Source organism: Bombina bombina, chromosome 5 (genome assembly GCF_027579735.1).
Source record: "Bombina bombina isolate aBomBom1 chromosome 5, aBomBom1.pri, whole genome shotgun sequence".
Lineage (NCBI taxonomy): Eukaryota > Metazoa > Chordata > Amphibia > Anura > Bombinatoridae > Bombina > Bombina bombina.
Genome location: NC_069503.1, coordinates 1,147,697,364 through 1,147,721,451, shown reverse-complemented (window position 1 = coordinate 1,147,721,451; position 24,088 = coordinate 1,147,697,364). Strand labels below are relative to the sequence as shown.

The 24,088-nt window shown below is 42.9% G+C and overlaps 1 protein-coding gene across 8 annotated transcripts in view; it reads right to left on the bottom strand.

Annotated features, from left to right (window-relative positions):
• Positions 1-24,088, bottom strand: part of PLEC (plectin) — a 476,113-nt gene that overhangs the window by 280,072 nt on the left and 171,953 nt on the right. For 3 of the 8 annotated variants that reach the window (XM_053715463.1, XM_053715465.1, XM_053715466.1), the window contains exon 1: positions 5,548-9,411. The exons of 4 other annotated variants lie outside the window; for them this stretch is intronic. In XM_053715463.1, the coding sequence (XP_053571438.1) occupies positions 5,548-9,076 (3,529 nt within the window). In that variant the 5' untranslated portion in view covers positions 9,077-9,411. Of the gene's footprint in view, positions 1-5,547; positions 9,413-24,088 lie in introns of those variants that run through there. One more of the 8 variants, XM_053715464.1, reaches the window with a different exon arrangement.

Below are 24,088 nucleotides of genomic sequence, written 5' to 3'. Positions count from 1 at the left end.
CCTATAACCCCTCCTATTGCACCATATAACCCTCCCTATAACTCCTCCTATAGCACCATATAACCCTCCCCATAACTCCTCCTATAGCACCATATAACCCTCCTTATAACTCCTCCTATTGCACCATATAACCCTCCCTATAACTCCTCCTATTGCACCATATAACCCTCCCTATAACCCCTCCTATTGCACCATATAACCCTTCCTATAACTCCTCCTACTGCACCATATAACCCTCCCTATAACTCCTCCTATTGTACCATATTACCCTCCCTATAACACCTCCTATTGTACCATATAACCCTCCCTATAACTCCTCCTATTGCACCATATAACCCTCCCTATAACTCCTCCTATTGCACCATATAACCCTCCCTATAACTCCTCCTATTGCACCATATAACCCTCCCTATATCCCATTCTATTGTACCACATAACCCTCCTTATAACTCCTCCTATTGCATCATATAACCCTCCCTATAACTCCTCCTATTGCACCATATAACCCTCCCTATAACTCCTCCTATTGCACCATATAACCCTCCCTATAACTCCTCCTATTGCACCATATAACCCTCCCTATAACTCCTCCTATTGCACCATATAACCCTCCCTATATCCCATTCTATTGTACCACATAACCCTCCTTATAACTCCTCCTATTGCATCATATTATCTCTCCCTATAACTCCTCCAATTGCACCATATAACCCTCCCTATAACTCCTCCTATTGCACCATATAACCCTCCATATAACCCCTCCTATTGCATCATATAACCCTCCTTATAACTCCTATTGCACCATATAACCCTCCCTATAACTCCTCCTATTGCACCATATAACCCTCCCTATAACCCCTCCTATTGCACCATATAACCCTCCCTATAACTCCTCATATTGTACCATATAACCCTCCCTATAACTCCTCCTATAGCACCATATAACCCTCCCTATAACTCCTCATATTGTACCATATAACCCTCCCTATAACTCTTCCTATTGCACCATATAACCCTCCCTATAACTCCTCATATTGCACCATATAACCCTCCCTATAACTCTTCCTATTGCACCATATAACCCTCCCTATAACTCCTCCTATTGCACCATATAACCCTCCCTATAACCCCTCCTATTGCACCATATAACCCTCCCTATAACTCCTCATATTGTACCATATAACCCTCCCTATAACACCATATAACCCTCCCTATAACTCCTCATATTGTACCATATAACCCTCCCTATAACTCTTCCTATTGCACCATATAACCCTCCCTATAACTCCTCATATTGTACCATATAACCCTCCCTATAGCACCATATAACCCTTCCTATAACTCCTCCTGTTGCTCTGTATAACCCTCCCTATAACTCCTCCTATAGCACCATATAACCCTCCCTATAACTCCTCCTATTGCACTATATAACCCTCCCTATAACTCCTCCTATTGCACCATATAACCCTCCCTATAACTCCTCCTATTGCACCATATAACCCTCCCTATAACTCATCCTATTGCACCATATAACCCTCCCTATAACTCCTCCTATTGCATCATATGACCCTCCCTATAACTCCTCCTATTGTACCATATAACCCTCCCTGTAACTCCTCCTAATGCCCCATATAACCCTCCCTATAACTCCTCCTATTGCACCATATAACCCTCCCTATAACTCCTCCTGTTGCTCCGTATAAAGGATACGTATAACTCCTCCTATTGCACCATATAACCCTCCCTATAACTCCTCCTATTGCACCATATAACCCTCCCTATAACTCCTCCTATTGCACCATATAACCCTCCCTATAACTCCTCCTGTTGCTCCGTATAAAGGCTACGTATAACTCCTCCTATTGCACCATATAACCCTCCCTATAACTCCTCCTATTGCACCATATAACCCTCCCTATAACTCCTCCTATTGCACCATATAACTCTCCCTATAACTCCTCCTATTGCACCATATAACCCTCCCTATAACTCCTCCTATTGCACCATATAACCCTCCCTATAACTCCCCCTATTGCACCATATAAGCCTTCCTATAACTCCTCCTATTGCACCATATAACCCTCCCTATTACTCTTCCTATTGCACCATATAACCCTAAATTTAGCTCCTCCTGTTGCTCCGTATAACCCTCCCTATAACTCCTGTTGCTTCGTATAAATGCTACGTATAACTCCTCCTATTGCACCATATAACCCTCCCTATAACTCCTCCTGTTGCTCCGTATAAAGGCTACGTATAACTCCTCCTATTGTACCATATAACCCTCCCTATAACTCCTCCTATTGCACCATATAACCCTTCCTATAACTCCTCCTATTGCACCATATTACCCTTCCTATAACTCCTCCTATTGCACCATATTACCCTTCCTATAACTCCTCCTATTGCACCATATAACCCTCCCTATAACTCCTCCTGTTGCTCCGTATAAATGCTACGTATAACTCCTCCTATTGCACCATATAACCCTCCCTATAACTCCTCCTGTTGCTCCGTATAAAGGCTACGTATAACTCCTCCTATTGCACCATATAACCCTCCCTATAACTCCTCCTGTTGCTCCGTATAAAGGCTACGTATAACTCCTCCTATTGCACCATATAACCCTCCCTATAACTCCTCCTGTTGCTCCGTATAAAGGCTACGTATAACTCCTCCTATTGTACCATATAACCCTCCCTATAACTCCTCCTGTTGCTCCGTATAAATGCTACGTATAACTCCTCCTATTGCACCATATAACCCTCCCTATAACTCCTCCTGTTGCTCCGTATAAAGGCTACGTATAACTCCTCCTATTGTACCATATAACCCTCCCTATAACTCCTCCTGTTGCTCCGTATAAATGCTACGTATAACTCCTCCTATTGCACCATATAACCCTCCCTATAACTCCTCCTGTTGCTCACACATAAGCACTCCGGGATAACACAGGAGTATTGTGTAGTGTCCAGTAGTCTGGGGTCTAACACTGAGTTTCATGAAACTCTGATACCTGAGCTCTCACACACTCCTTCGGCTCTTTCACTTTACATATATGTAGCTGTCCGAGGGTTAATATTTTCGTCTGGCTCCCATCTCCTGCGCCCTGTACTCCTCCCTCCGGCTGTGATTCATTCTTCCTCTTCTGTCTATCTTCACTACTAGTTTATATTCCCTCTAGTGGATGTGTAAGAACTATGCTTGTGACATTTACAGCACAAAATATCCCAGTAGGTGTCACAGTAATATTTTCTTCTAACCCCACAGTCTCTATATCTCACACTCTATCAAGCTAAATTTCCTCTCACACCCCACAGTCTCTCTCTCTTCCCCTCACACCCCACAGACTAACTCTCGCCTCTCCCACCTCACAGACTGTCTCTCTTCCCCCTCACACCCCACAGACTGTCTCTCTCCTCTCCCACCTCACAGACTGTCTCTCTTCCCCCTCACACCCCACAGACTGTCTCTCTCCTCTCCCACCTCACAGACTGTCTCTCTTCCCCCTCACACCCCGTCTCTCTTCCCCCTCACACCTCACAAACTTTCTCTCTCTTCTCCAACCTCACAGACTATCTCTCCCTCACAAACTGTCTCGCCTCTCAAACTCCACAGACGGTCTTTCTCCCTCTCACACCTCACAGACTGTCTCTCCTCTCACACCCCACAGACTGTCTCTCCTCTCACACCCCACAGACTGTCTCTCTCCCTCTCACACTTCACAGACCGTCTCTTTCTTCTCCCACCTCACAGACTGTCTCTCCTCTCATACCCCAGACTGTCTCTCCTCTCACATCCCTCACAGACTGTCTCACCTCTCACAGACTGTCTCCTCTCCCATCTCACAGACTGTCTCTCTCCACTCACACCCCACAGACTGTCTCTCTCCACTCACACCCCACAGACTGTCTCTCTCCTCTCACACCCCACAGACGGTCTTCCTTCTCTCACACCCCACAGACAGTCTCTCTCCTCTCACACCCCACAGACGGTCTCCCTTCTCTCACACCCCACAGACAGTCTCTCTCCTCTAACACCCCACAGATGGTCTCTACTCTCACACCCCACACACTGTCTCTCTTCCTCTTACACACTACAGTCTCTCTACTCCTCCACAGCCTCTACACTCACACACCAAAGTTTCTCTCTACACCCCACTGCCTCTCTTCCCTCTCACCTTGAAAAGCCTCTCGTAACCCTCACACTCCAAAGTTTTCTGTATCCCCTCATACCCTACAGGCTCTCCCTACACCCCACAACCTCTCCCTACCCTAACACCACCAGCTTGTTGCCTCTCTTTTACCTCACAGAGCCTCTTTCACCATCTCATAGCTTTAGTCCTCCTCACTCACCTCACAGCCAGTTTGTCTTGGTATTGGGCATCCCGAGTCTCTCTCACCTGCTCACATCTGTAGCCTCAATCTTCTCACACATTAGCCTCACCTATCCATGCCCTATGCTTCCAGTACACCACATGCTTTCACAGAACACCCTCCTGCAGCCACGGTTCATTACTCACATATCTCTCTATATGGAACTGGATGGTTTGCTAGTCTTCACTAGTCTTGAAAATGTCATATGCAGAAATGTGTTTTGCCAGTCACGTCTGCAGACTATACGAAGAGTTTAGTAGATAGATTATGTACGAACATTAAAAAAATGCACCTGAATGGTACTTAAAGGGACATGATCATCAGCTAATTCCATCTAAAAGAGAGAATGCTTCCAAACTTATTTTTTAATGGGTAATCCTGTTCTGAATAAAGCAAAGTTTTTATGTCAGTTTTATATAGCATTTTTCTTATCAGCCAATGAACAGTAAAGTCCTGGGACTCCATGAAATTTATGTCAGTTTCATTTAAACTTTTCTTCATGCAAAAATATTTTTAACATGTAAAATGAAGTTAATTAACTGTTGCTCTTTCATGTGCATGAGACAAATAATATTTTTTGAGACTCGTTTTGAATTACTAAAGCACAGTGAGCGTCTCTCTCATGTACAGGAGCTGAGAAAAATCTCTCTTGCCTTAAACTTATCAAGAACATTAGAAATCTTCCTCACACACACAGTGCCACAGTGAAGAGGCAGAATGCTTGCTAACCTGATTCTGCTGCAACGTAAAGCTCCTCAGTGTACACACATAATATAAGTAGATATGCAACATGTGATACAATATCTGATCACTTATATTTATTCTGTTCCAACTACAAGTCAGTGCATTATTCAGCCAGATTCAGTAAACCACGGAACTGTGAAGCTACATGAGATTTAAAGAGAAATACAGTATTGCGATGGCATTTCCTGAAAGGTAATACTAATGATGACAAAATGTGAGAAATAAAATGATATGGCTACACGCATATGCAGCTTTACCCAGGTCACCATGTGTTCCTTACACACACTGTCCGTATACATTAGCATCAGCAATAGGACCCGCCTCTCCCTCAAGGCACATATGACCTTCCCCTATGAGTCAGATATGACGTACTGTTAGTAACTGACCAACAGGTTTTAAAGAAATGGCCTCAGTAGGCTGTACTCACCTTCATCAAGGGTGGAGTCAGAGAATGATACAGACGTCTCCTCCACAGTCACATCTGGATCATGTGCCACTTCCTGCTCAGCATCTGTCTTGTCACTGGTTGCTGGTGTTGGAGCATGCGGCTCAGTTTCTTGTGTTTCCTTACACACTAGAGGATTCTGGGGAGAGATAGCAAGTTCTACCAAAGTCTGTTGATTCTCCTGTTTGCTGGAGTCTTGCAAGTCCTTGTGATCCTTAACTTCCAGTGTGGCCTTCAGCTCCTTGGTCCCTTGTATTTCTCCAGAATCTGGAGGTTTTGTGGTACAAATACTTCCAATGGACTCTGCCTGCAGGTCACCCTCCTTTGTACCTATGTTAAGTTCAGAAATCTCAGTCACTGTACAACTTTGGGTGATAGTTGACATGACATGTTCTACGATGATCTGCTTCTTGACCTTTGTCTCAGTGGTCCTTTGTGATTCAGAAACCAGAATCAAGTCCTCTTTGACCTCAGGTATTGGTTCCTGCTTGACAATGTCAGTCACTTTAGATAGTGGAGGACTCTGGGCATGTGCAGTTAAAGACAATGTAGCTTCAGTAATAATCTCTTGTTTTAGTTGTGCAGGTACAGAACAGACCAGTGTTATTTCATCAGACTCTTCTTTTTTTTGTTCAGAAGTCAGTGGGCCTACAACTCCCTGTAATTTAGCTATTTCATTGTTAATCCCTTGGATCCCTTTTTCACTAACGGCCTCTGGTCTGATCTCTTGTTCTTCAGTGACTACTAATCCTAGAGTTTTCTGTATTCGCTCAGATTCAGACTTTTCTGTCTTTTTCTTATCTTTTATGCCTGTACTGTACAACTTACCCTCATCCTTTACTCCTTTCTTTTTGCTTTTATCTATCCCCTTTTGTTGGGCCTCCTGTTTTGTTTCATTGGGTTTAGGGGCAGAAATCTCTGTGCATACAAGTGTTTGTAATAAAGTTATCTCCTGTTTAACCTTAACCCCCTCGGCCTCCTTGTTTGATATCTCCTGACAGATCTTTAGTTTGCTTTCAGTCTCTGTGAGCTCATTGTCAGAGGCAACTAAGCCTAGAGCTTCTAATACCTCTGGTTTCTTCTCCACAACCTCTTCGCTATGGGCCTCTGATGTTCCCTGATTCTGTTCTTCCTGTCTCACTTCTATTTTGGCGTCTACCTGTGCAGGTTCTGGGTGTGGGGTAACTGGGCCAGGAACTACAGGTACCACATCTGTCTCCTTTTCACTAACCTTTTCTACCCTTTGCTTCTCCTCATGCTGAGTTTGTTTCTTTGCTGATTCACAAGTTACAGTAACTGCATTTGTAGATATGTTTGACTCATCTAGCAGCAGATTTTCCTTTACTTCTAGCTTCTTTTTTCTCTTATCTTTCCCCTTTTGTCGGGCCTCCTGTTTTGTTTCATTGGGTTTACTATCAGAACTCTCTGTTTGTGACAAAGTTATCTCCTGCTTCACCTTAACCCCCTCGGCCTCCTTGTTTGATTTCTCCTGACTGGTCTCCAAATTGCTTTTGGCCTCTGGAAGTTCATTGTCAGAGACAACTAGGCCTTGAGTTACTGGTGCCTCTAGTTTCTGATCTACAACCCCTTCTTTATGGGCCTCTGGTGTTACCTGATTTTGTTCTTCCTTTCTAGCTTCCACCTGTACAGGTTCTGGAACTGAGGTCACTGGACCAAGAGGTACCAGTTTGGTCTCCTTCCTAATCACCTTTTCTGCCCTTTGTTTCCCCTTGTTCCCGTTCTCCCCCTGCTGTGTCTCTCTCTTTGTTGATTCACAGGTTATAGTCACTGCATTGGACTCAGCTAGTGGGGCATTTTCCTTTACCTTTGACTCTCTATTACTCTCTTCCCTCCTAATGTCCTGTTTAGCTTCCTGACTGACAAGGGGTGTTGGTGGCTCAGGGGCAGCCTGTACCTCTTCTGCCCCCTGCTTTTCTGTCTTCTTAATGCCCCCCACAGCCTGCGCTTTAGGCTCTTTCTTCTTCCCTTGCCTGCCCTGCACTTGTGTCTCTGGCTTTGCTGTTTCACAGGCAGCAGTTACTGAAGTTGACTCTAATTCAGCAGCTTTGCTAATCTCCCCCTTCTTTTCACTGAGCTTTGTCTCTTCTATTATGCAGACCTGACTGGCTTCTACCTTTGATTCTGAAACTAAGCAAACCTCTTTTTCCTCTACTTTCTCTCCTTTTCCTTCCCTCTTTTTCTTGTCCTGTTTGGCCTCATTTTTGGGGGGTTCAGGGACAGATGTCACTATATCCTGAGCTACCTGAGCCTCTGGTTGCTCTTTCTCAGTCTGCTTCTTGGGCTTTTTCTGCTGCCTACCACCCTGCTTAGTCTCCTTCTCAAGCTCAGAGATTACAGGCCTAATATCCTTCTGAATGTTAACTGCCTCCAACGTTTCTGCCACCTCCTTCTTCTCCCGTATTCCCTGTCTGATCTCCTGTTTAACTTGTGCACTTGTAAGTAAAGAGGCCCCTTGAGATGCAAGTACGTTTTCCTCTGCTATCACATTTTTGTCCTTCTCTTGCCTGACGTCTTCCTTTTTATATATTGAGGTCACTGCATTTAACTCAGCAGCCTCATTCCAGACAGCCTTTCTGGCCCCAAATGTTTTTTCTGCATTTTGAAACTTAGTAGAGGATGAGATAATCACAGACTCCACTGGCTCCTTTACTGCTCTGCTCCTGGCCACCTCCCCCCTCTGCTCCTGCCTATCATATGCTGCAGTTACTGAACTTGGAACGGTTTGTAGCTCTAATTCTGGCTTTACACTCTTCCTTATCTGCTGCGTCTCCACAACTTTATTCACTGCTCCCTGAGTATCAGAGAACACGCTTGCTGCATTCCCCATTGCTTTTAACTCAACTCTGTTCTCCCTTCTTGCTTCCCCTTTCTGATCCTGCCATATCCCTAACTTCCCTTCTATTGCTGGGGTCTTAGATGGCCTAACAGCCTCATTCAAACTAAACTGTCCCCCCTTCTCTTGCCATCTCTGCCACCCACCTTCTGGCCAGCTCTCCTCTTGTGCCCGGGTGTTGTAGGAACCCGACATGGAGGATTGACTCTTCTGTAACTCTGGCATTTCTCTCCTGCGATACTCCTGCCTCTCACCTTCAGATTGGGGTTTAGGTACATAAGACGTGGGACCCCGCATAGTTTGTACTCCAGAAGCCGGGGGCCGTCGGGGCAAAGCAGCAGCGGGCATTGGACGCCTCACCCTCTGTAATGATGCTGGAACAATCTCAGGAGGCAGGTGCAGGTATTGTCGCAAGTAAGCAATGCCATCATTAGTGAGGTACCAGTAACAGTGCTTCCATACATAGGTTTCTCGTACAAATCCACGGGACTTAAGTGAGCTCATGGCTTTCGTCACCTGCAGGTTGGTAACACCTGGCACCTCAGAGTGCCGACTCTGTGGCCTCTCATCATTTTTAGCCACCATCACTCCATCCCGGAAAAGGATTTCATAAATTGCTCGCAGTCGCTCCAGTGGCATTAGCATTCCAGCAACCATCTTGGATAGTGAGTTTTAGATGCAACAGGTAGTAGAGGAAGTTGGCAAAGGACACAGTGCCCACGAGGTCTTGAGAAAATGATTCAGGAAAAATGAAAGGAACTGAGAATAAATAAATAGCATATGACAACCCCGTCTGTCAGCTGAGAGATGATAATATGCTGAGGGGAGAAGCAGCAGCTTCCACTCAGCAACCCTCAGAGCTGGGCAGCAAGATACAAGAAACTTTCCCTCCCCTCCTTTTTAGCTGTCTTTTTTCTCTCTCCCCCTCTGCCGGCTCCTGGGAAGGCTGGTGGCTCCACCTCTGGGGTGTGAGAGATACTGGACAGAGCAAAAAAGAGACAGCTGAGAGGCCAGTTAGAGAGACTGCGTTCCAACACGCAGAAAGGGAAGAAGAAAGCAGAGTGACAGACACGCGCTCTGAGACACACACCCTCCAGCCATGCATGGGGAGGGAGGGGGCAGGAATCCAACCTCGGTGCCTGACTCAGCTGCCCCTCCCTGTGTATATGATCCGTTCATTCATTCCAAGACGGCCACAGCACTGTACGGACGATGCACAGGGCCCCAGTATTAGCCATAATGCTGAGCATTGTAATCTATTCTAATCATTAAATGGTATGGAAGATGGGTTACTGTGAGACTGAACTGATTACTCCCCTGACCAGAGAAAGCATTTAGTTCCAGCTGCTGCTTTTTAGTAATATGTGCAAAGTTCTTCTCATTATAAACTTACAATTTTATTTAACCATTTAATGCCAGACACTTTACAAACCAAAAAGAATTGTTGAACAAAGTTTGGCTCCTCATCTGTGACATACCAGTGAGCCGGTCGTCCTCTAAATGCGTCACTAGCATAACTAACTCACACAAGAGGACACAAGCAAAGCTATAAAATCACACAACCACCACTCCAGCCCATCACAAACTAAAGGCACGGAACGTGTGCCCAGCAGGGGGGGTCGTGCCACTTCCCTAACAATGTCAAAACTCTCAGGATACTGTCAGCTAATCAGCACACACTACAAGTTCATGCAACAAATGGCAAAAGTATAGGACTCACACATTCTTCTGTGTCTGCTAACACAGGACAGTGTTCCCAAGGAAGTTAAAGGGACAGTTGGCTCTGCTACAACTATATTACTGGGTTTGTTAAATGTATTAGAGATATATAACACGCAAGGATGATCACACTCTCTGGATTTAAATTCACAAAAAGACTATAATGTGACATTGGGGCATTCAGACGTCTGAGGAAGGGGTTTATTCCCCCAGAATTATTTTGTGTGAATTTAATTCTAGAGAGTGAAATCATCCTTACAAGTTATTATATGTTTTGCACCCTTGTTCTATTTGCTTTTGGGGAGTGAGCGTGCACCTTTGGACTTATTTATATATATATATATATTAACAAAAAAATCTTTAATTTCCCCAACAACTGTAGAGTGTAAGCTCTGTTGTCAAGCATTGATATATGCTTCCTCTGTACTTCCTTAGACTAAAAGCTCTGAAGACAAACACACAATTTACTGCTCTATAACAAACACTCTCACACTTTCTTCTCTATGCTTAGAAAGCAAAAAATTGGTTCCCTTGCAAACACTCTCAGTTCTTCTCCATCCATAGAAAAGCTGTGCAGACGAGCACCAAATGTATCCTCTGTTAAATGTTCATCACCTTCAGTTCACCTTCTAAATGGTTCACAAACAGTTAATGAAATCCCTGTTTGTCCGCACTGCAGTATACACATGTATATTCTTGGTGTGCAGAATGAGAACAGAAATTAAATACACACACATCTGCTTCCTTCTGTCACACTGTCACTCTCCTTACACAGCGTCCCTTAGACTGTAAACAATACAGGCAAGCGCTGAAATATTCTGCACATTACTTCCTAAGCTTCTCTCTGTTAAATTAGACTGTAAGCTCTGCTGACAAGCACTGAAATATTCTGCACAAACACCCTACTTCCTAAGCTTCTCTCTGTATCATTAGACTGTAAGCTCTGCAGACAAGCACTGGAATATTCTGCAGATACATTACTTCATAATCTTCTCTCTGTTACATTAGACTGTAAGCTCTGCAGACAAGCACTGAAATATTCTGCAGACACATTACTTCATAATCTTCTCTCTGTATCATTAGACTGTAAGATCTGCAGGCAAGCGCTGAAATATTCTGCACGAACACCCTACTTCCTAAGCTTCTCTCTGTTACATTAGACTGCAAGCTCTGCAGACAAGCATTGAAATATTCTGCACAGACACATTACTTCCTAAGCTTCTCTGTGTATCATTAGACTGTAAGCTCTGCAGGCAAGCGCTGAAATATTCTGCACAGACACATTACTTCCTAAGCTTCTCTCTGTATCATTAGACTCTAAGCTCTGCAGGCAAGCGCTGAAATATTATGCACAGACACATTACTTCCTAAGCTTCTCTCTGTTACATTAGACTGCAAGCTCTGCAGACAAGCACTGAAATATTATGCACAGACACATTACTTCCTAAACTTCTCTCTGTTACATTAGACTGTAAGCTCTGCAGACAAGCATTGAAATATTATGCACAGACACATTACTTCCTAAACTTCTCTCTGTTACATTAGACTGTAAGCTCTGCAGACAAGCATTGAAATATTCTGCACAGACACATTACTTCCTAAGCTTCTCTGTGTATTATTTGACTGTAAGCTCTGCAGACAAGCACTGAAATATTCTGCACAGACACATTACTTCCTAAGCTTCTCTCTGTATCATTAGACTGTAAGCTCTGCAGACAAGCACTGAAATATTCTGCACAGACACATTACTTCCTAAGCTTCTCTCTGTATCATTAGACTGTAAGCTCTGCAGACAAGCACTGCAATATTCTGCACAGACACATTACTTCCTAAGCTTCTCTCTGTATCATTAGACTCTAAGCTCTGCAGACAAGAACTGAAATATTCTGCACAGACACATTACTTCCTAAGCTTCTCTCTGTATCATTAGACTGTAAGCTCTGCAGACAAGAACTGAAATATTCTGCACAGACACATTACTTCATAAACTTCTCTCTGCATCCTTAGATTGTAAGTTCTGCAGACAAGCACTGAAATATTCTGCACAGACACATTACTTCATAATCTTCTCTCTGTTACATTAGACTGTAAGCTCTGCAGACAAGCACGGAAATATTCTGCAGACACATTACTTCATAATCTTCTCTCTGTATCATTAGACTGTAAGATCTGCAGGCAAGCGCTGAAATATTCTGCACGAACACCCTACTTCCTAAGCTTCTCTCTGTTACATTAGACTGCAAGCTCTGCAGACAAGCACTGAAATATTATGCACAGACACATTACTTCCTAAGCTTCTCTCTGTTACATTAGACTGTAAGCTCTGCAGACAAGCACTGAAATATTCTGCACAGACACATTACTTCCTAAGCTTCTCTGTGTATCATTAGACTGTAAGCTCTGCAGACAAGCATTGAAATATTCTGCACAGACACATTACTTCCTAAGCTTCTCTGTGTATCATTAGACTGTAAGCTCTGCAGGCAAGCGCTGAAATATTCTGCACAGACACATTACTTCCTAAGCTTCTCTCTGTTACATTAGACTGCAAGCTCTGCAGACAAGCACTGAAATATGCACAGACACATTACTTCCTAAGCTTCTCTCTGTTACATTAGACTGTAAGCTCTGCAGGCAAGCGCTGAAATATTCTGCACAGACACATTACTTCACAAGCTTCTCTCTGTATCATTAGACTGTAAGCTCTGCAGACAAGCATTGAAATATTATGCACAGACACATTACTTCCTAAGCTTCTCTGTGTATCATTAGACTGTAAGCTCTGCAGGCAAGCATTGAAATATTATGCACAGACACATTACTTCCTAAGCTTCTCTGTGTATCATTAGACTGTAAGCTCTGCAGGCAAGCGCTGAAATATTCTGCACTAACACCCTACTTCCTAAGCTTCTCTCTGTTACATTAGACTGCAAGCTCTGCAGACAAGCACTGAAATATTCTGCACAGACACATTACTTCCTAAGCTTCTCTGTGTATTATTTGACTGTAAGCTCTGCAGACAAGCACTGAAATATTCTGCACAGACACATTACTTCCTAAGCTTCTCTCTGTATCATTAGACTGTAAGCTCTGCAGACAAGCACTGCAATATTCTGCACAGACACATTACTTCCTAAGCTTCTCTCTGTTACATTAGACTGCAAGCTCTGCAGACAAGCACTGAAATATTATGCACAGACACATTACTTCCTAAGCTTCTCTCTGTTACATTAGACTGTAAGCTCTGCAGGCAAGCGCTGAAATATTCTGCACAGACACATTACTTCATAAGCTTCTCTCTGTATCATTAGACTGTAAGCTCTGCAGACAAGCATTGAAATATTATGCACAGACACATTACTTCCTAAGCTTCTCTCTGTATCATTAGACTGTAAGCTCTGCAGGCAAGCGCTGAAATATTCTGCACTAACACCCTACTTCCTAAGCTTCTCTCTGTTACATTAGACTGCAAGCTCTGCAGACAAGCACTGAAATATTCTGCACAGACACATTACTTCCTAAGCTTCTCTCTGTTACATTAGACTGTAAGCTCTGCAGGCAAGCGCTGAAATATTCTGCACAGACACATTACTTCCTAAGCTTCTCTCTGTATTATTAGACTGTAAGCTCTGCAGACAAGCACTGAAATAGTCTGCAGACACATTACTTCATACTCTTCTCTCTGTTACATTAGACTGTAAGCTCTGCAGGCAAGCGCTGAAATATTCTGTACAGACACATTACTTCCTAAGCTTCTCTCTGTTACATTAGACTGTAAGCTCTGCAGACAAGCACTGAAATATTCTGCAGACACATTACTTCCTAAGCTTCTCTCTGTTACATTAGACTGTAAGTTCTGCAGACAAGCACTGAAGTATTCTGCACAGACACATTGCTTCATAATCTTCTCTCTGTATCATTAGACTGTAAGCTCTGCAGACAAGCACTGAATTATTCTGCACAGACACATTACTTCCTAAGCTTCTCTCTGTTACATTAGACTGTAAGCTCTGCAGGCAAGCGCTGAAATATTCTGTACAGACACATTACTTCCTAAGCTTCTCTCTGTTACATTAGACTGTAAGCTCTGCAGACAAGCACTGAAATATTCTGCAGACACATTACTTCCTAAGCTTCTCTCTGTTACATTAGACTGTAAGCTCTGCAGACAAGAACTGAAATATTCTGCACAGACACATTACTTCCTAAGCTTCTCTGTGTATCATTAGACTGTAAGCTCTGCAGACAAGCACTGAAATATTCTGCACAGACACATTACTTCCTAAGCTTCTCTGTGTATCATTAGACTGTAAGCTCTGCAGACAAGCGCTGAAATATTCTGCACAGACACATTACTTCCTAAGCTTCTCTCTGTATCATTAGACTGCAAGCTCTGCAGACAAGCACTGAAATATTCTGCACAGACACATTACTTCCTAAGCTTCTCTCTGTATCATTAGACTCTAAGCTCTACAGACAAGCACTGAAATATTCTGCACAGACACATTACTTCCTAAGCTTCTCTGTGTATCATTAGACTGTAAGCTCTGCAGACAAGCACTGAAATATTCTGCACAGACACATTACTTCATAAACTTCTCTCTGCATCCTTAGATTGTAAGTTCTGCAGACAAGCACTGAAATATTCTGCACAGACATTACTTCCTAAGCTTCTCTGTGTATTATTAGATTGTAAGCTCTGCAGACAAGCACTGAAATATTCTGTACATACACATTACTTCATAAGCTTCTCTGTGTATTATTAGATTGTAAGCTCTGCGGACAAGCACTGAAATATTCTGTACAGACACATTACTTCCTAAGCTTCTCTCTGTATCATTAGACTGTAAGCTCTGCAGACAAGAACTGAAATATTCTGCACAGACACATTACTTCATAAACTTCTCTCTGTATCATTAGACTGTAAGCTCTGCAGACAAGCACTGAAATATTCTGCACAGACACATTACTTCCTAAGCTTCTCTCTGTATTATTAGATTGTAAGCTCTGCAGACAAGCACTGAAATATTCTGCACAGACACATTACTTCCTAAGCTTCTCTCTGTATCATTAGACTGTAAGTTCTGCAGACAAGCACTGAAGTATTCTGCACAGACACATTACTTCCTAAGCTTCTCTCTGTTACATTAGACTGTAAGCTCTGCAGACAAGCACTGAAATATTCTGCACAGACACATTACTTCCTAAGCTTCTCTGTGTATCATTAGACTGTAAGCTCTGCAGACAAGCACTGAAATATTCTGCACAGACACATTACTTCATAAGCTTCTCTGTGTATTATTTAACTGTAAGCTCTGCAGACAAGCACTGAAATATTCTGCACAGACACATTACTTCCTAAGCTTCTCTCTGTATCATTAGACTGTAAGCTCTGCAGACAAGCACTGAAATATTCTGCACAGACACATTACTTCCTAAGCTTCTCTGTGTATCATTAGATTGTAAGTTCTGCAGACAAGCACTGAAATATTCTGCACAGACACATTACTTCATAAACTTCTCTCTGCATCCTTAGATTGTAAGTTCTGCAGACAAGCACTGAAATATTCTGCACAGACACATTACTTCCTAAGCTTCTCTCTGTATCATTAGACTGTAAGCTCTGCAGACAAGCACTGAAATATTCTGCACAGACACATTACTTCCTAAGCTTCTCTCTGTATCATTAGACTGTAAGCTCTGCAGACAAGCACTGAAATATTCTGCACAGACACATTACTTCCTAAGCTTCTCTCTGTATTATTAGATTGTAAGCTCTGCAGACAAGCACTGAAATATTCTGCACAGACACATTACTTCCTAAGCTTCTCTCTGTATTATTAGATTGTAAGCTCTGCAGACAAGCACTGAAATATTCTGCACAGACACATTACTTCCTAAGCTTCTCTCTGTATCATTAGACTCTAAGCTCTACAGACAAACACTGAAATATTCTGCACAGACACATTACTTCCTAAGCTTCTCTCTGTATCATTAGACTTAAGCTCTACAGACAAGCACTGAAATATTCTGCACAGACACATTACTTCCTAAGCTTCTCTCTGTATCATTAGACTGTAAGCTCTGCAGACAAGCACTGAAATATTCTGCACAGACACATTACTTCATAAGCTTCTCTGTGTATTATTTAACTGTAAGCTCTGCAGACAAGCACTGAAATATTCTGCACAGACACATTACTTCCTAAGCTTCTCTCTGTATCATTAGACTGTAAGCTCTGCAGACAAGCACTGAAATATTCTGCACAGACACATTACTTTCTAAGCTTCTCTCTGTATCATTAGACTCTAAGCTCTACAGACAAGCACTGAAATATTCTGCACAGACACATTACTTCCTAAGCTTCTCTCTATTAAATTAGACTGTAAGCTCTGCAGACAAGCACTGAAATATTCTGCACAGGCACATTACTTCCTAAGCTTCTCTCTGTTACATTAGACTGTAAGCTCTGCAGGCAAGCACTGAAATATTCTGCACAGGCACATTACTTCCTAAGCTTCTCTCTATTAAATTAGACTGTAAGCTCTGCAGACAAGCACTGAAATATTCTGCACAGGCACATTACTTCCTAAGCTTCTCTCTGTATCATTAGACTCTAAGCTCTACAGACAAGCACTGAAATATTCTGCACAGGCACATTACTTCCTAAGCTTCTCTCTGTTACATTAGACTGTAAACTCTGCAGACAAGCACTGAAATATTCTGCACAGACACATTACTTCCTAAGCTTCTCTCTGTATCATTAGACTGTAAGCTCTGCAGACAAGCACTGAAATATTCTGCACAGACACATTACTTCCTAAACTTCTCTCTGTATCATTAGACTGTAAGCTCTGCAGACAAGCACTGATATATTCTGCACAGACACATTACTTCCTAAGCTTCTCTGTGTATCATTAGATTGTAAGTTCTGCAGACAAGCACTGAAATATTCTGCACAGACACATTACTTCCTAAACTTCTCTCTGTATCATTAGACTGTAAGCTCTGCAGACAAGCACTGAAATATTCTGCACAGACACATTACTTCCTAAGCTTCTCTGTGTATCATTAGATTGTAAGTTCTGCAGACAAGCACTGAAATATTCTGCACAGACACATTACTTCCTAAACTTCTCTCTGTATCATTAGACTGTAAGCTCTGCAGACAAGCACTGAAATATTCTGCACAGACACATTACTTCCTAAGCTTCTCTGTGTATCATTAGATTGTAAGTTCTGCAGACAAGCACTGAAATATTCTGCACAGACACATTACTTCCTAAACTTCTCTCTGTATCATTAGACTGTAAGCTCTGCAGACAAGCACTGAAATATTCTGCACAGACAATTACTTCCTAAGCTTCTCTCTGCATCATTAGATTGTAAGCTCTGCAGACAACCACACTAGTTTACTTACCTATGTTTCCTATCTCTATAGCCAATAATTAAATCATTTTAAAATGTTCATCTCTCTTTTTCATGATCATCACAGTATAAAGATTATAAAAAGCATCTTTAGGTGCAACCATCCCAATAAAACATTCATATCTGTTAATCACCCTTGATTCCCAGTATTAGACAGTAATCGTTTCTAGTGCACACATTTGTTTTATCATCTCTTTGTATCAATCACCTCTTTTTTCCAACATTAGAGATTGCAAGCTCTGCAGACGAGAAGTGTCACGCACTACTAAATTCTTTATTCTATTAAAGCAACATGATTCTCATTTTTTGTAAAAATAAAAGAAAATGTTTTAAAATGTATTACAGGTACAAATCCACAAATACGGAATTCCAAAATCCAAACTTATTCTGAAATTATTTTTTTTAAATAAAATGATCCAAAATGACTAATTATTTCCCACTTGTGGTTTCAATGCTCTAAACTGCAAATAATAGTCTATATTTATCTAAACAACAAATATTACAGTATTGTTCTATTATTCTGAGGGTACACACAGTATACAAACGTATTACAAATGATAGAAAACTACCATTAGGTTACATGTATAAGCTGTATACAACAGTATCTTATGTCCTTTAGGCAATATTTACATAAGTTTCATCCCCTCCGCAAACTGTCCCATTTTACAGATGCAAATATTAAAAAATCCAAACTAAAAGCTGTCAATCACAGCACGCCAACCACTCCTCAATACTAGCAGGCTCGCACTACAGCAATTAGCCTTTCATCGCCTGTATCCTATACCAAGATACCCACAAGAGAGGCCTCCTGACCTGTGCCAGGTCCAGCCTGGGTTTAACTAGGATTATAACAAAATCAGTGACAAAAACTAATGTATTATCACTTACATAGTGGTGCAATAAATAAGGTGCAGTATTATTGTAATAGGTCACAAGAAGCACTTCTGTCTAAACATCTCAAAGGCTCAGCATTTAGAAAGAATGTGACCCCTCTCCCACCCCTGCAGCATAATACACCCCTGGCAGTGAAAGGGTCAACAGCTTCATAGACTGAGCCGCACAGCCTAATAGCAGGGAGTGCCTGACTCGTCCTGTTTGGTCAGCAGTCACCTATGATGCAGTAATTATGCTAAATCCACCATGCCAGGTCACCATTGCTCACAAAGAACACAATTAAAATCTCATTCACTGGAGGTGCTCTGACTTGTTGTACGCACTGGCATGGAAAAGGTTTATTGGCAAATGCCCCAGTGGGGTATTATCGTTAGGTAGGATTCATTTCAACTTTGAGGCCTCATTGGGGCATTAATGTTTCCACAGTAAGCTTTGCTCTATACAGAACCGGTTTCGGTGCACTGCATGTGATGGCGTGCTCTATGACAGCAGTAGGAAAGCCTATAACATTAGCTTTACACCCCCTGAACGCTCATTAAACATTTGTGTTTGTATACAGCAATCGTCTCATTGTCTGACTGATCTATACCAGTACCATTAAATTGGGTAATAATAATAACTATTACTATTCAGCTGCCGATTTGGTTAATTCCGAGAACGAGCGCTGAAAAAGCGCTTTGAGTCCCACTGGGAGAAAGGCGCTATATAAATACTAATTATTATTATTAGTGCTCATATGTGAGATGATCGCTGTGAGAAAGAGGGGACTCCTCATTGTGCCCCATGAACTAATCTCTGGTACGAACGAGGGTAAAACTCATATGTAGAAGGACAACAAAACAAACATCATTTAGCCTCTATAATAATCTTTATTGCACGTTTTATATACACATCAAAATGACATTTACCGTCTACAATCTCCAGAAAAATAGCTACCCAGCAGGGTTGGTAATAGCCACCTAGTAAGCGGCTTCTACAGACATAATGGTGACCGTTTGGTGTGAGGCACATAGGCTTGTGCATTCCATGCTTCCACCTCCAGTGGCAGAAGTCACACGCAGACATGTTACAGAGCACTGGAGGAGTAACTCTCTACCTGCTGTAATTACCTATTACCCTGAGGCTTAGTGACACTTATATGCAGCCTACTTCATTCACTAGTCCAGCACATACGTGCAGAGCTCCAATTGGTTCAGCCAACCAAGATATACAAGCAGGTAAATACCCTCTGGCAAGAAATGCTGTTATTCCTGCCTTAGCTAGCGCACTCGAGCTTCCAGCATTTGCAGGGTCAGTTACCGCTGCTTATTCTGGGAGATGGGAATCAGTGCTTTATGATTGCTTGGAAATTGGAATGAACACTAAAAACTGCAGTATTATAACAGACCTCAAGCTCCAACAAATGGTAGGTTGGCATGAGGTGTCAGGGAGGTGTACACATAACATTAGCAGGTTGGCATGAGGTGTCAGGGAGGTGTACACATAACATTAGCAGGTTGGCATGAGGTGTCAGGGAGGTGTACACATAACATTAGCAGGTTGGCATGAGGTTTTTAGGAAGGTTTACACATGACAGTGGTAGGTTGGTATGAGGTGTCAGGGTGGTGTATACATGGCATTAACAGGTTGGCATGAGGTTTCAGGGAGGTGTAACATGACAGTGGCAGGTTGGCATGGAGTGTCAGGGAGGTGTACAGGGAGGTGTAGACATGACAGTGAAGTGTCATGGCATGAGGTGTACATATGACATTAGCAGGTTGGCATGAGATGTATGGGAGGTATACACATGACAGCAGCAGGTTGGCATGAGGTGTCAGGGAGGTGTACACATGACAGTGGCAAGTTGGCATGGAGTGTCAGGGAAGTTTAGACATGACAGTGAAGTGTCATGGCATGGAGTGTCAGGGAGGTGTAGACATGACAGTGGCAGGTTGGCATGAAGGGTTAGGGAGGTGTACACATGACAGTGGCAGGTTGGCATGAAGGGTTAGGGAGGTGTACACATGACAGTGGCAGGTTGGCATGATGTGTCTGGGAGGTTTACAAATTACAGTGGCAGGTTGGCATGGAGTGGCAGGGAGGTGTAGACATGACAGTGGCAGGTTGGCATGGAGTGTCAGGGAGGTGTAGACATGGCAGTGGTGGGTTGGCATGGAGTGTCAGGGAGGTGTAGACATGGCAGTGGTGGGTTGGCATGGAGTGTCAGGGAGGTGTAGACATGGCAGTGGTGGGTTGGCATGGAGTGTCAGGGAGGTGTAGACATGACAGTGGTGGGTTGGCATGGAGTGTCAGGGAGGTGTAGACATGACAGTGTCAGGTTGGCATGGAGTGTCAGGGAGGTGTAGACATGACAGTGGCAGGTTGGCATGGAGTGTCAGGGAGGTGTAGACATGGCAGTGGTGGGTTGGCATGGAGTGTCAGGGAGGTGTAGACATGGCAGTGGTGGGTTGGCATGGAGTGTCAGGGAGGTGTAGACATGACAGTGGCAGGTTGGCATGGAGTGTCAGGGAGGTGTAGACATGGCAGTGGTGGGTTGGCATGGAGTGGCAGGGAGGTGTAGACATGACAGTGTCAGGTTGGCATGGAGTGTCAGGGAGGTGTAGACATGACAGTGGTGAGTTGGCATGAGGTGCCTGGGTGGCTATAGGACAGTTACTTACAGGACAGACTAGTAATGTATGTATGGCAGACCTATTTATGGCAATCCAACAAGGCTGGGGGTCTGGTTGCATCCCATGTTCTGCTCTAGAATGTTTAACCTTTTCTACTCCAGGCTATAAATGGAAATAGGGAGGAAGGTCAGAATGCCTGGGATAGTGAGGGAGGCAACAGAACAAAGAGAGGGTATCTGATATCCGCAGATTTTATAGGGAGCTTTAGGTCACTAAATACAGTGCTCTGGGCCAGACATACCTAAATACAGTATGTTACTAACGCTGGCTTTAATATTTATTATTCCTTTATTTATTTGTAATGCGCCAACAGATTCACATACAATAAATCCGAGCATATTCACTATGTTTTGGTGTCACACTTTAGTGAATTAGCACCACAGGATTATATAACTGGAAGCATATTCTCACTGGAGAGACTTAATGAATCGAGCACATCTTCTCCTTTTCCCCTCTAGCCCCAGCTAATGTTTAGCTCTGTGTGCAGTGACGGAGGACAACTTTAGTCTATAATCTTGTTCACTAAACCCCACAGCAAGTACAAGGAAGAACCATCCCATTCAAGTGCAACAGCCACATGCAGAGAAGATCGTACGGAGAGAGCAGGTGCCGGATATAAATAGATTAGTCACAGACTGAATGGGACCCCCAATTAGCCATAATAATAAACTGACTTCAGTCTGACTCAAGACATTTTCAATTAAATGCAAAATATATGTAAATATAACAAACTGCACCACTTTGTAGGGAAAGGGCCTCCAATTATATTATTTTACCACAATCTTGTATCTGTAGGTGTCTCTCCCTATACCACTGGCTTGTAACATACTTGAGTAAAGGTTCTCTCATACCAGAAGCATGTAAGCCCCTTGCAGAAGGGTCTCCAATTATAAAACTGTCCTGTAAGGTTACTAGGGAAGGGTCTCCAATTATAAAACTGCCCTGTAAGGTTACTAGGGAAGGGTCTCCCATTATACTACTGTCCTGTAAGGTCACTAGGGAAGGGTCTCCCATTATACTACTGTCCTGTAAGGTCACTAGGGAAGGGTCTCCAATTATACCACTGTCCTGTAAGGTCACAAGGGAAGCGTCTCCAATTATACTACTGTCCTGTAAAGTCACTAGGGAAGGGCCCCCCATTATACTACTGTCCTGTAAGGTCACTAGGGAAGGGTTTCCCATTATACTACTGTCCTGTAAGGTCACTAGGGAAGGGTCTCCCATTTTACTACTGGGAGCATCTTACCATTATGTGCCACATTATACCACTAAATTGTAAGATCCTTAGGCTCTGAGCAACAGTATACCATAATATTGTAAGCTCCTTAGGGTATGGGCCACATTATATTATTAGATTGTAAGCTCCTGAGAGTATAGGCCGCATTATACCATTAGGCTGTAAGCTCCTGAGAGTATAGGCCGCATTATACCATTAGGCTGTAAGCTCCTGAGAGTATAGGCCGCATTATACCATTAGGCTGTAAGCTCCTGAGAGTATAGGCCGCATTATACCATTAGGCTGTAAGCTCCTGAGTGTATAGGCCGCATTATACCATTAGGCTGTAAGCTCCTTAGGGTATGGGCCACATTATACCATTAGATTGTAAGCTCCTTAGGGTATGGGCCGCATTATACCATTAGATTGTAAGCTCCTTAGGGTATGGACCGCATTATACCACTAGATTGTAAGCTCCTTAGGCTATTGGCTGCATTAAATTATTAGACTGTAAGCTCCTTAGGCTATGGACCACATTATACCATTAGACTGTAAGCCCCTTAGGGTATGGGCCGCATTATACCATTAGATTGTAAGCTCCTTAGGCTATGGACCACATTATACCATTAGATTGTAAGCTCCTTAGGGTATGGGCCGCATTATACCATTAGATTGTAAGCTCCTTACGCTATGGACCACATTATACCATTATATTGTAAGCTCCTTAGGCTACGGACCATATTATACCATTAGACTGTAAGCTCCTTAGGCTATGGACCACATTATACCATTAGGCTGTAAGCTCCTTAGGCTATGGACCACATTATACCATTAGGCTGTAAGCTCCTTAGGCTATGGACCACATTATACCATTAGACTGTAAGCTCCTTAGGGTATGGGCTGCATTATACCATTAGACTGTAAGCTCCTTAGGCTATGGACCGCATTATACCATTAGACTGTAAGCTCCTTAGGCTATGGACCGCATTATACCATTAGACTGTAAGCTCCTTAGGGTATGGGCTGCATTATACCATTAGACTGTAAGCTCCTTAGGCTATGGACCGCATTATACCATTAGACTGTAAGCTCCTTAGGCTATGGACCGCATTATACCATTAGACTGTAAGCTCCTTAGGCTATGGACCGCATTATACCATTAGACTGTAAGCTCCTTAGGGTATGGACCGCATTATGCCATTAGACTGTAAGCTCCTTAGGCTATGGACCGCATTATACCATTAGACTGTAAGCTCCTTAGGCTATGGACCGCATTATACCATTAGACTGTAAGCTCCTTAGGGTATGGGCTGCATTATACCATTAGACTGTAAGCTCCTTAGGCTATTGGCTGCATTATATTATTAGACTGTAAGCTCCTTAGGGTAGGGCGTGATTACATTAGCACAATTTGAAGAGTCTGTTACTTTTTGTTGGTTGCATTTTCTGTGAGACAGTGGATTAGTATAGTGTGTAACTGAAGCAGGTAATGTATACATTATACACACTACATATAGTTATTACTCTGCTAATTTGGGTGCCAGGACAGTGGCAGCTGGGATATATATTTGTCCTTGTCATAGTCACAGAACGCCCATATCAGCTGATGACATAAGACTTGTGTAAATAGAATTCTAGTTGGTGAGAAGCAGGATGTGTAAGACAGGGAGAGTTCTACAGATAACTGGCAGCCGGCATAGTCACCGCTGTAATGACAAAATGTAAAGCTTTGTGACCTGC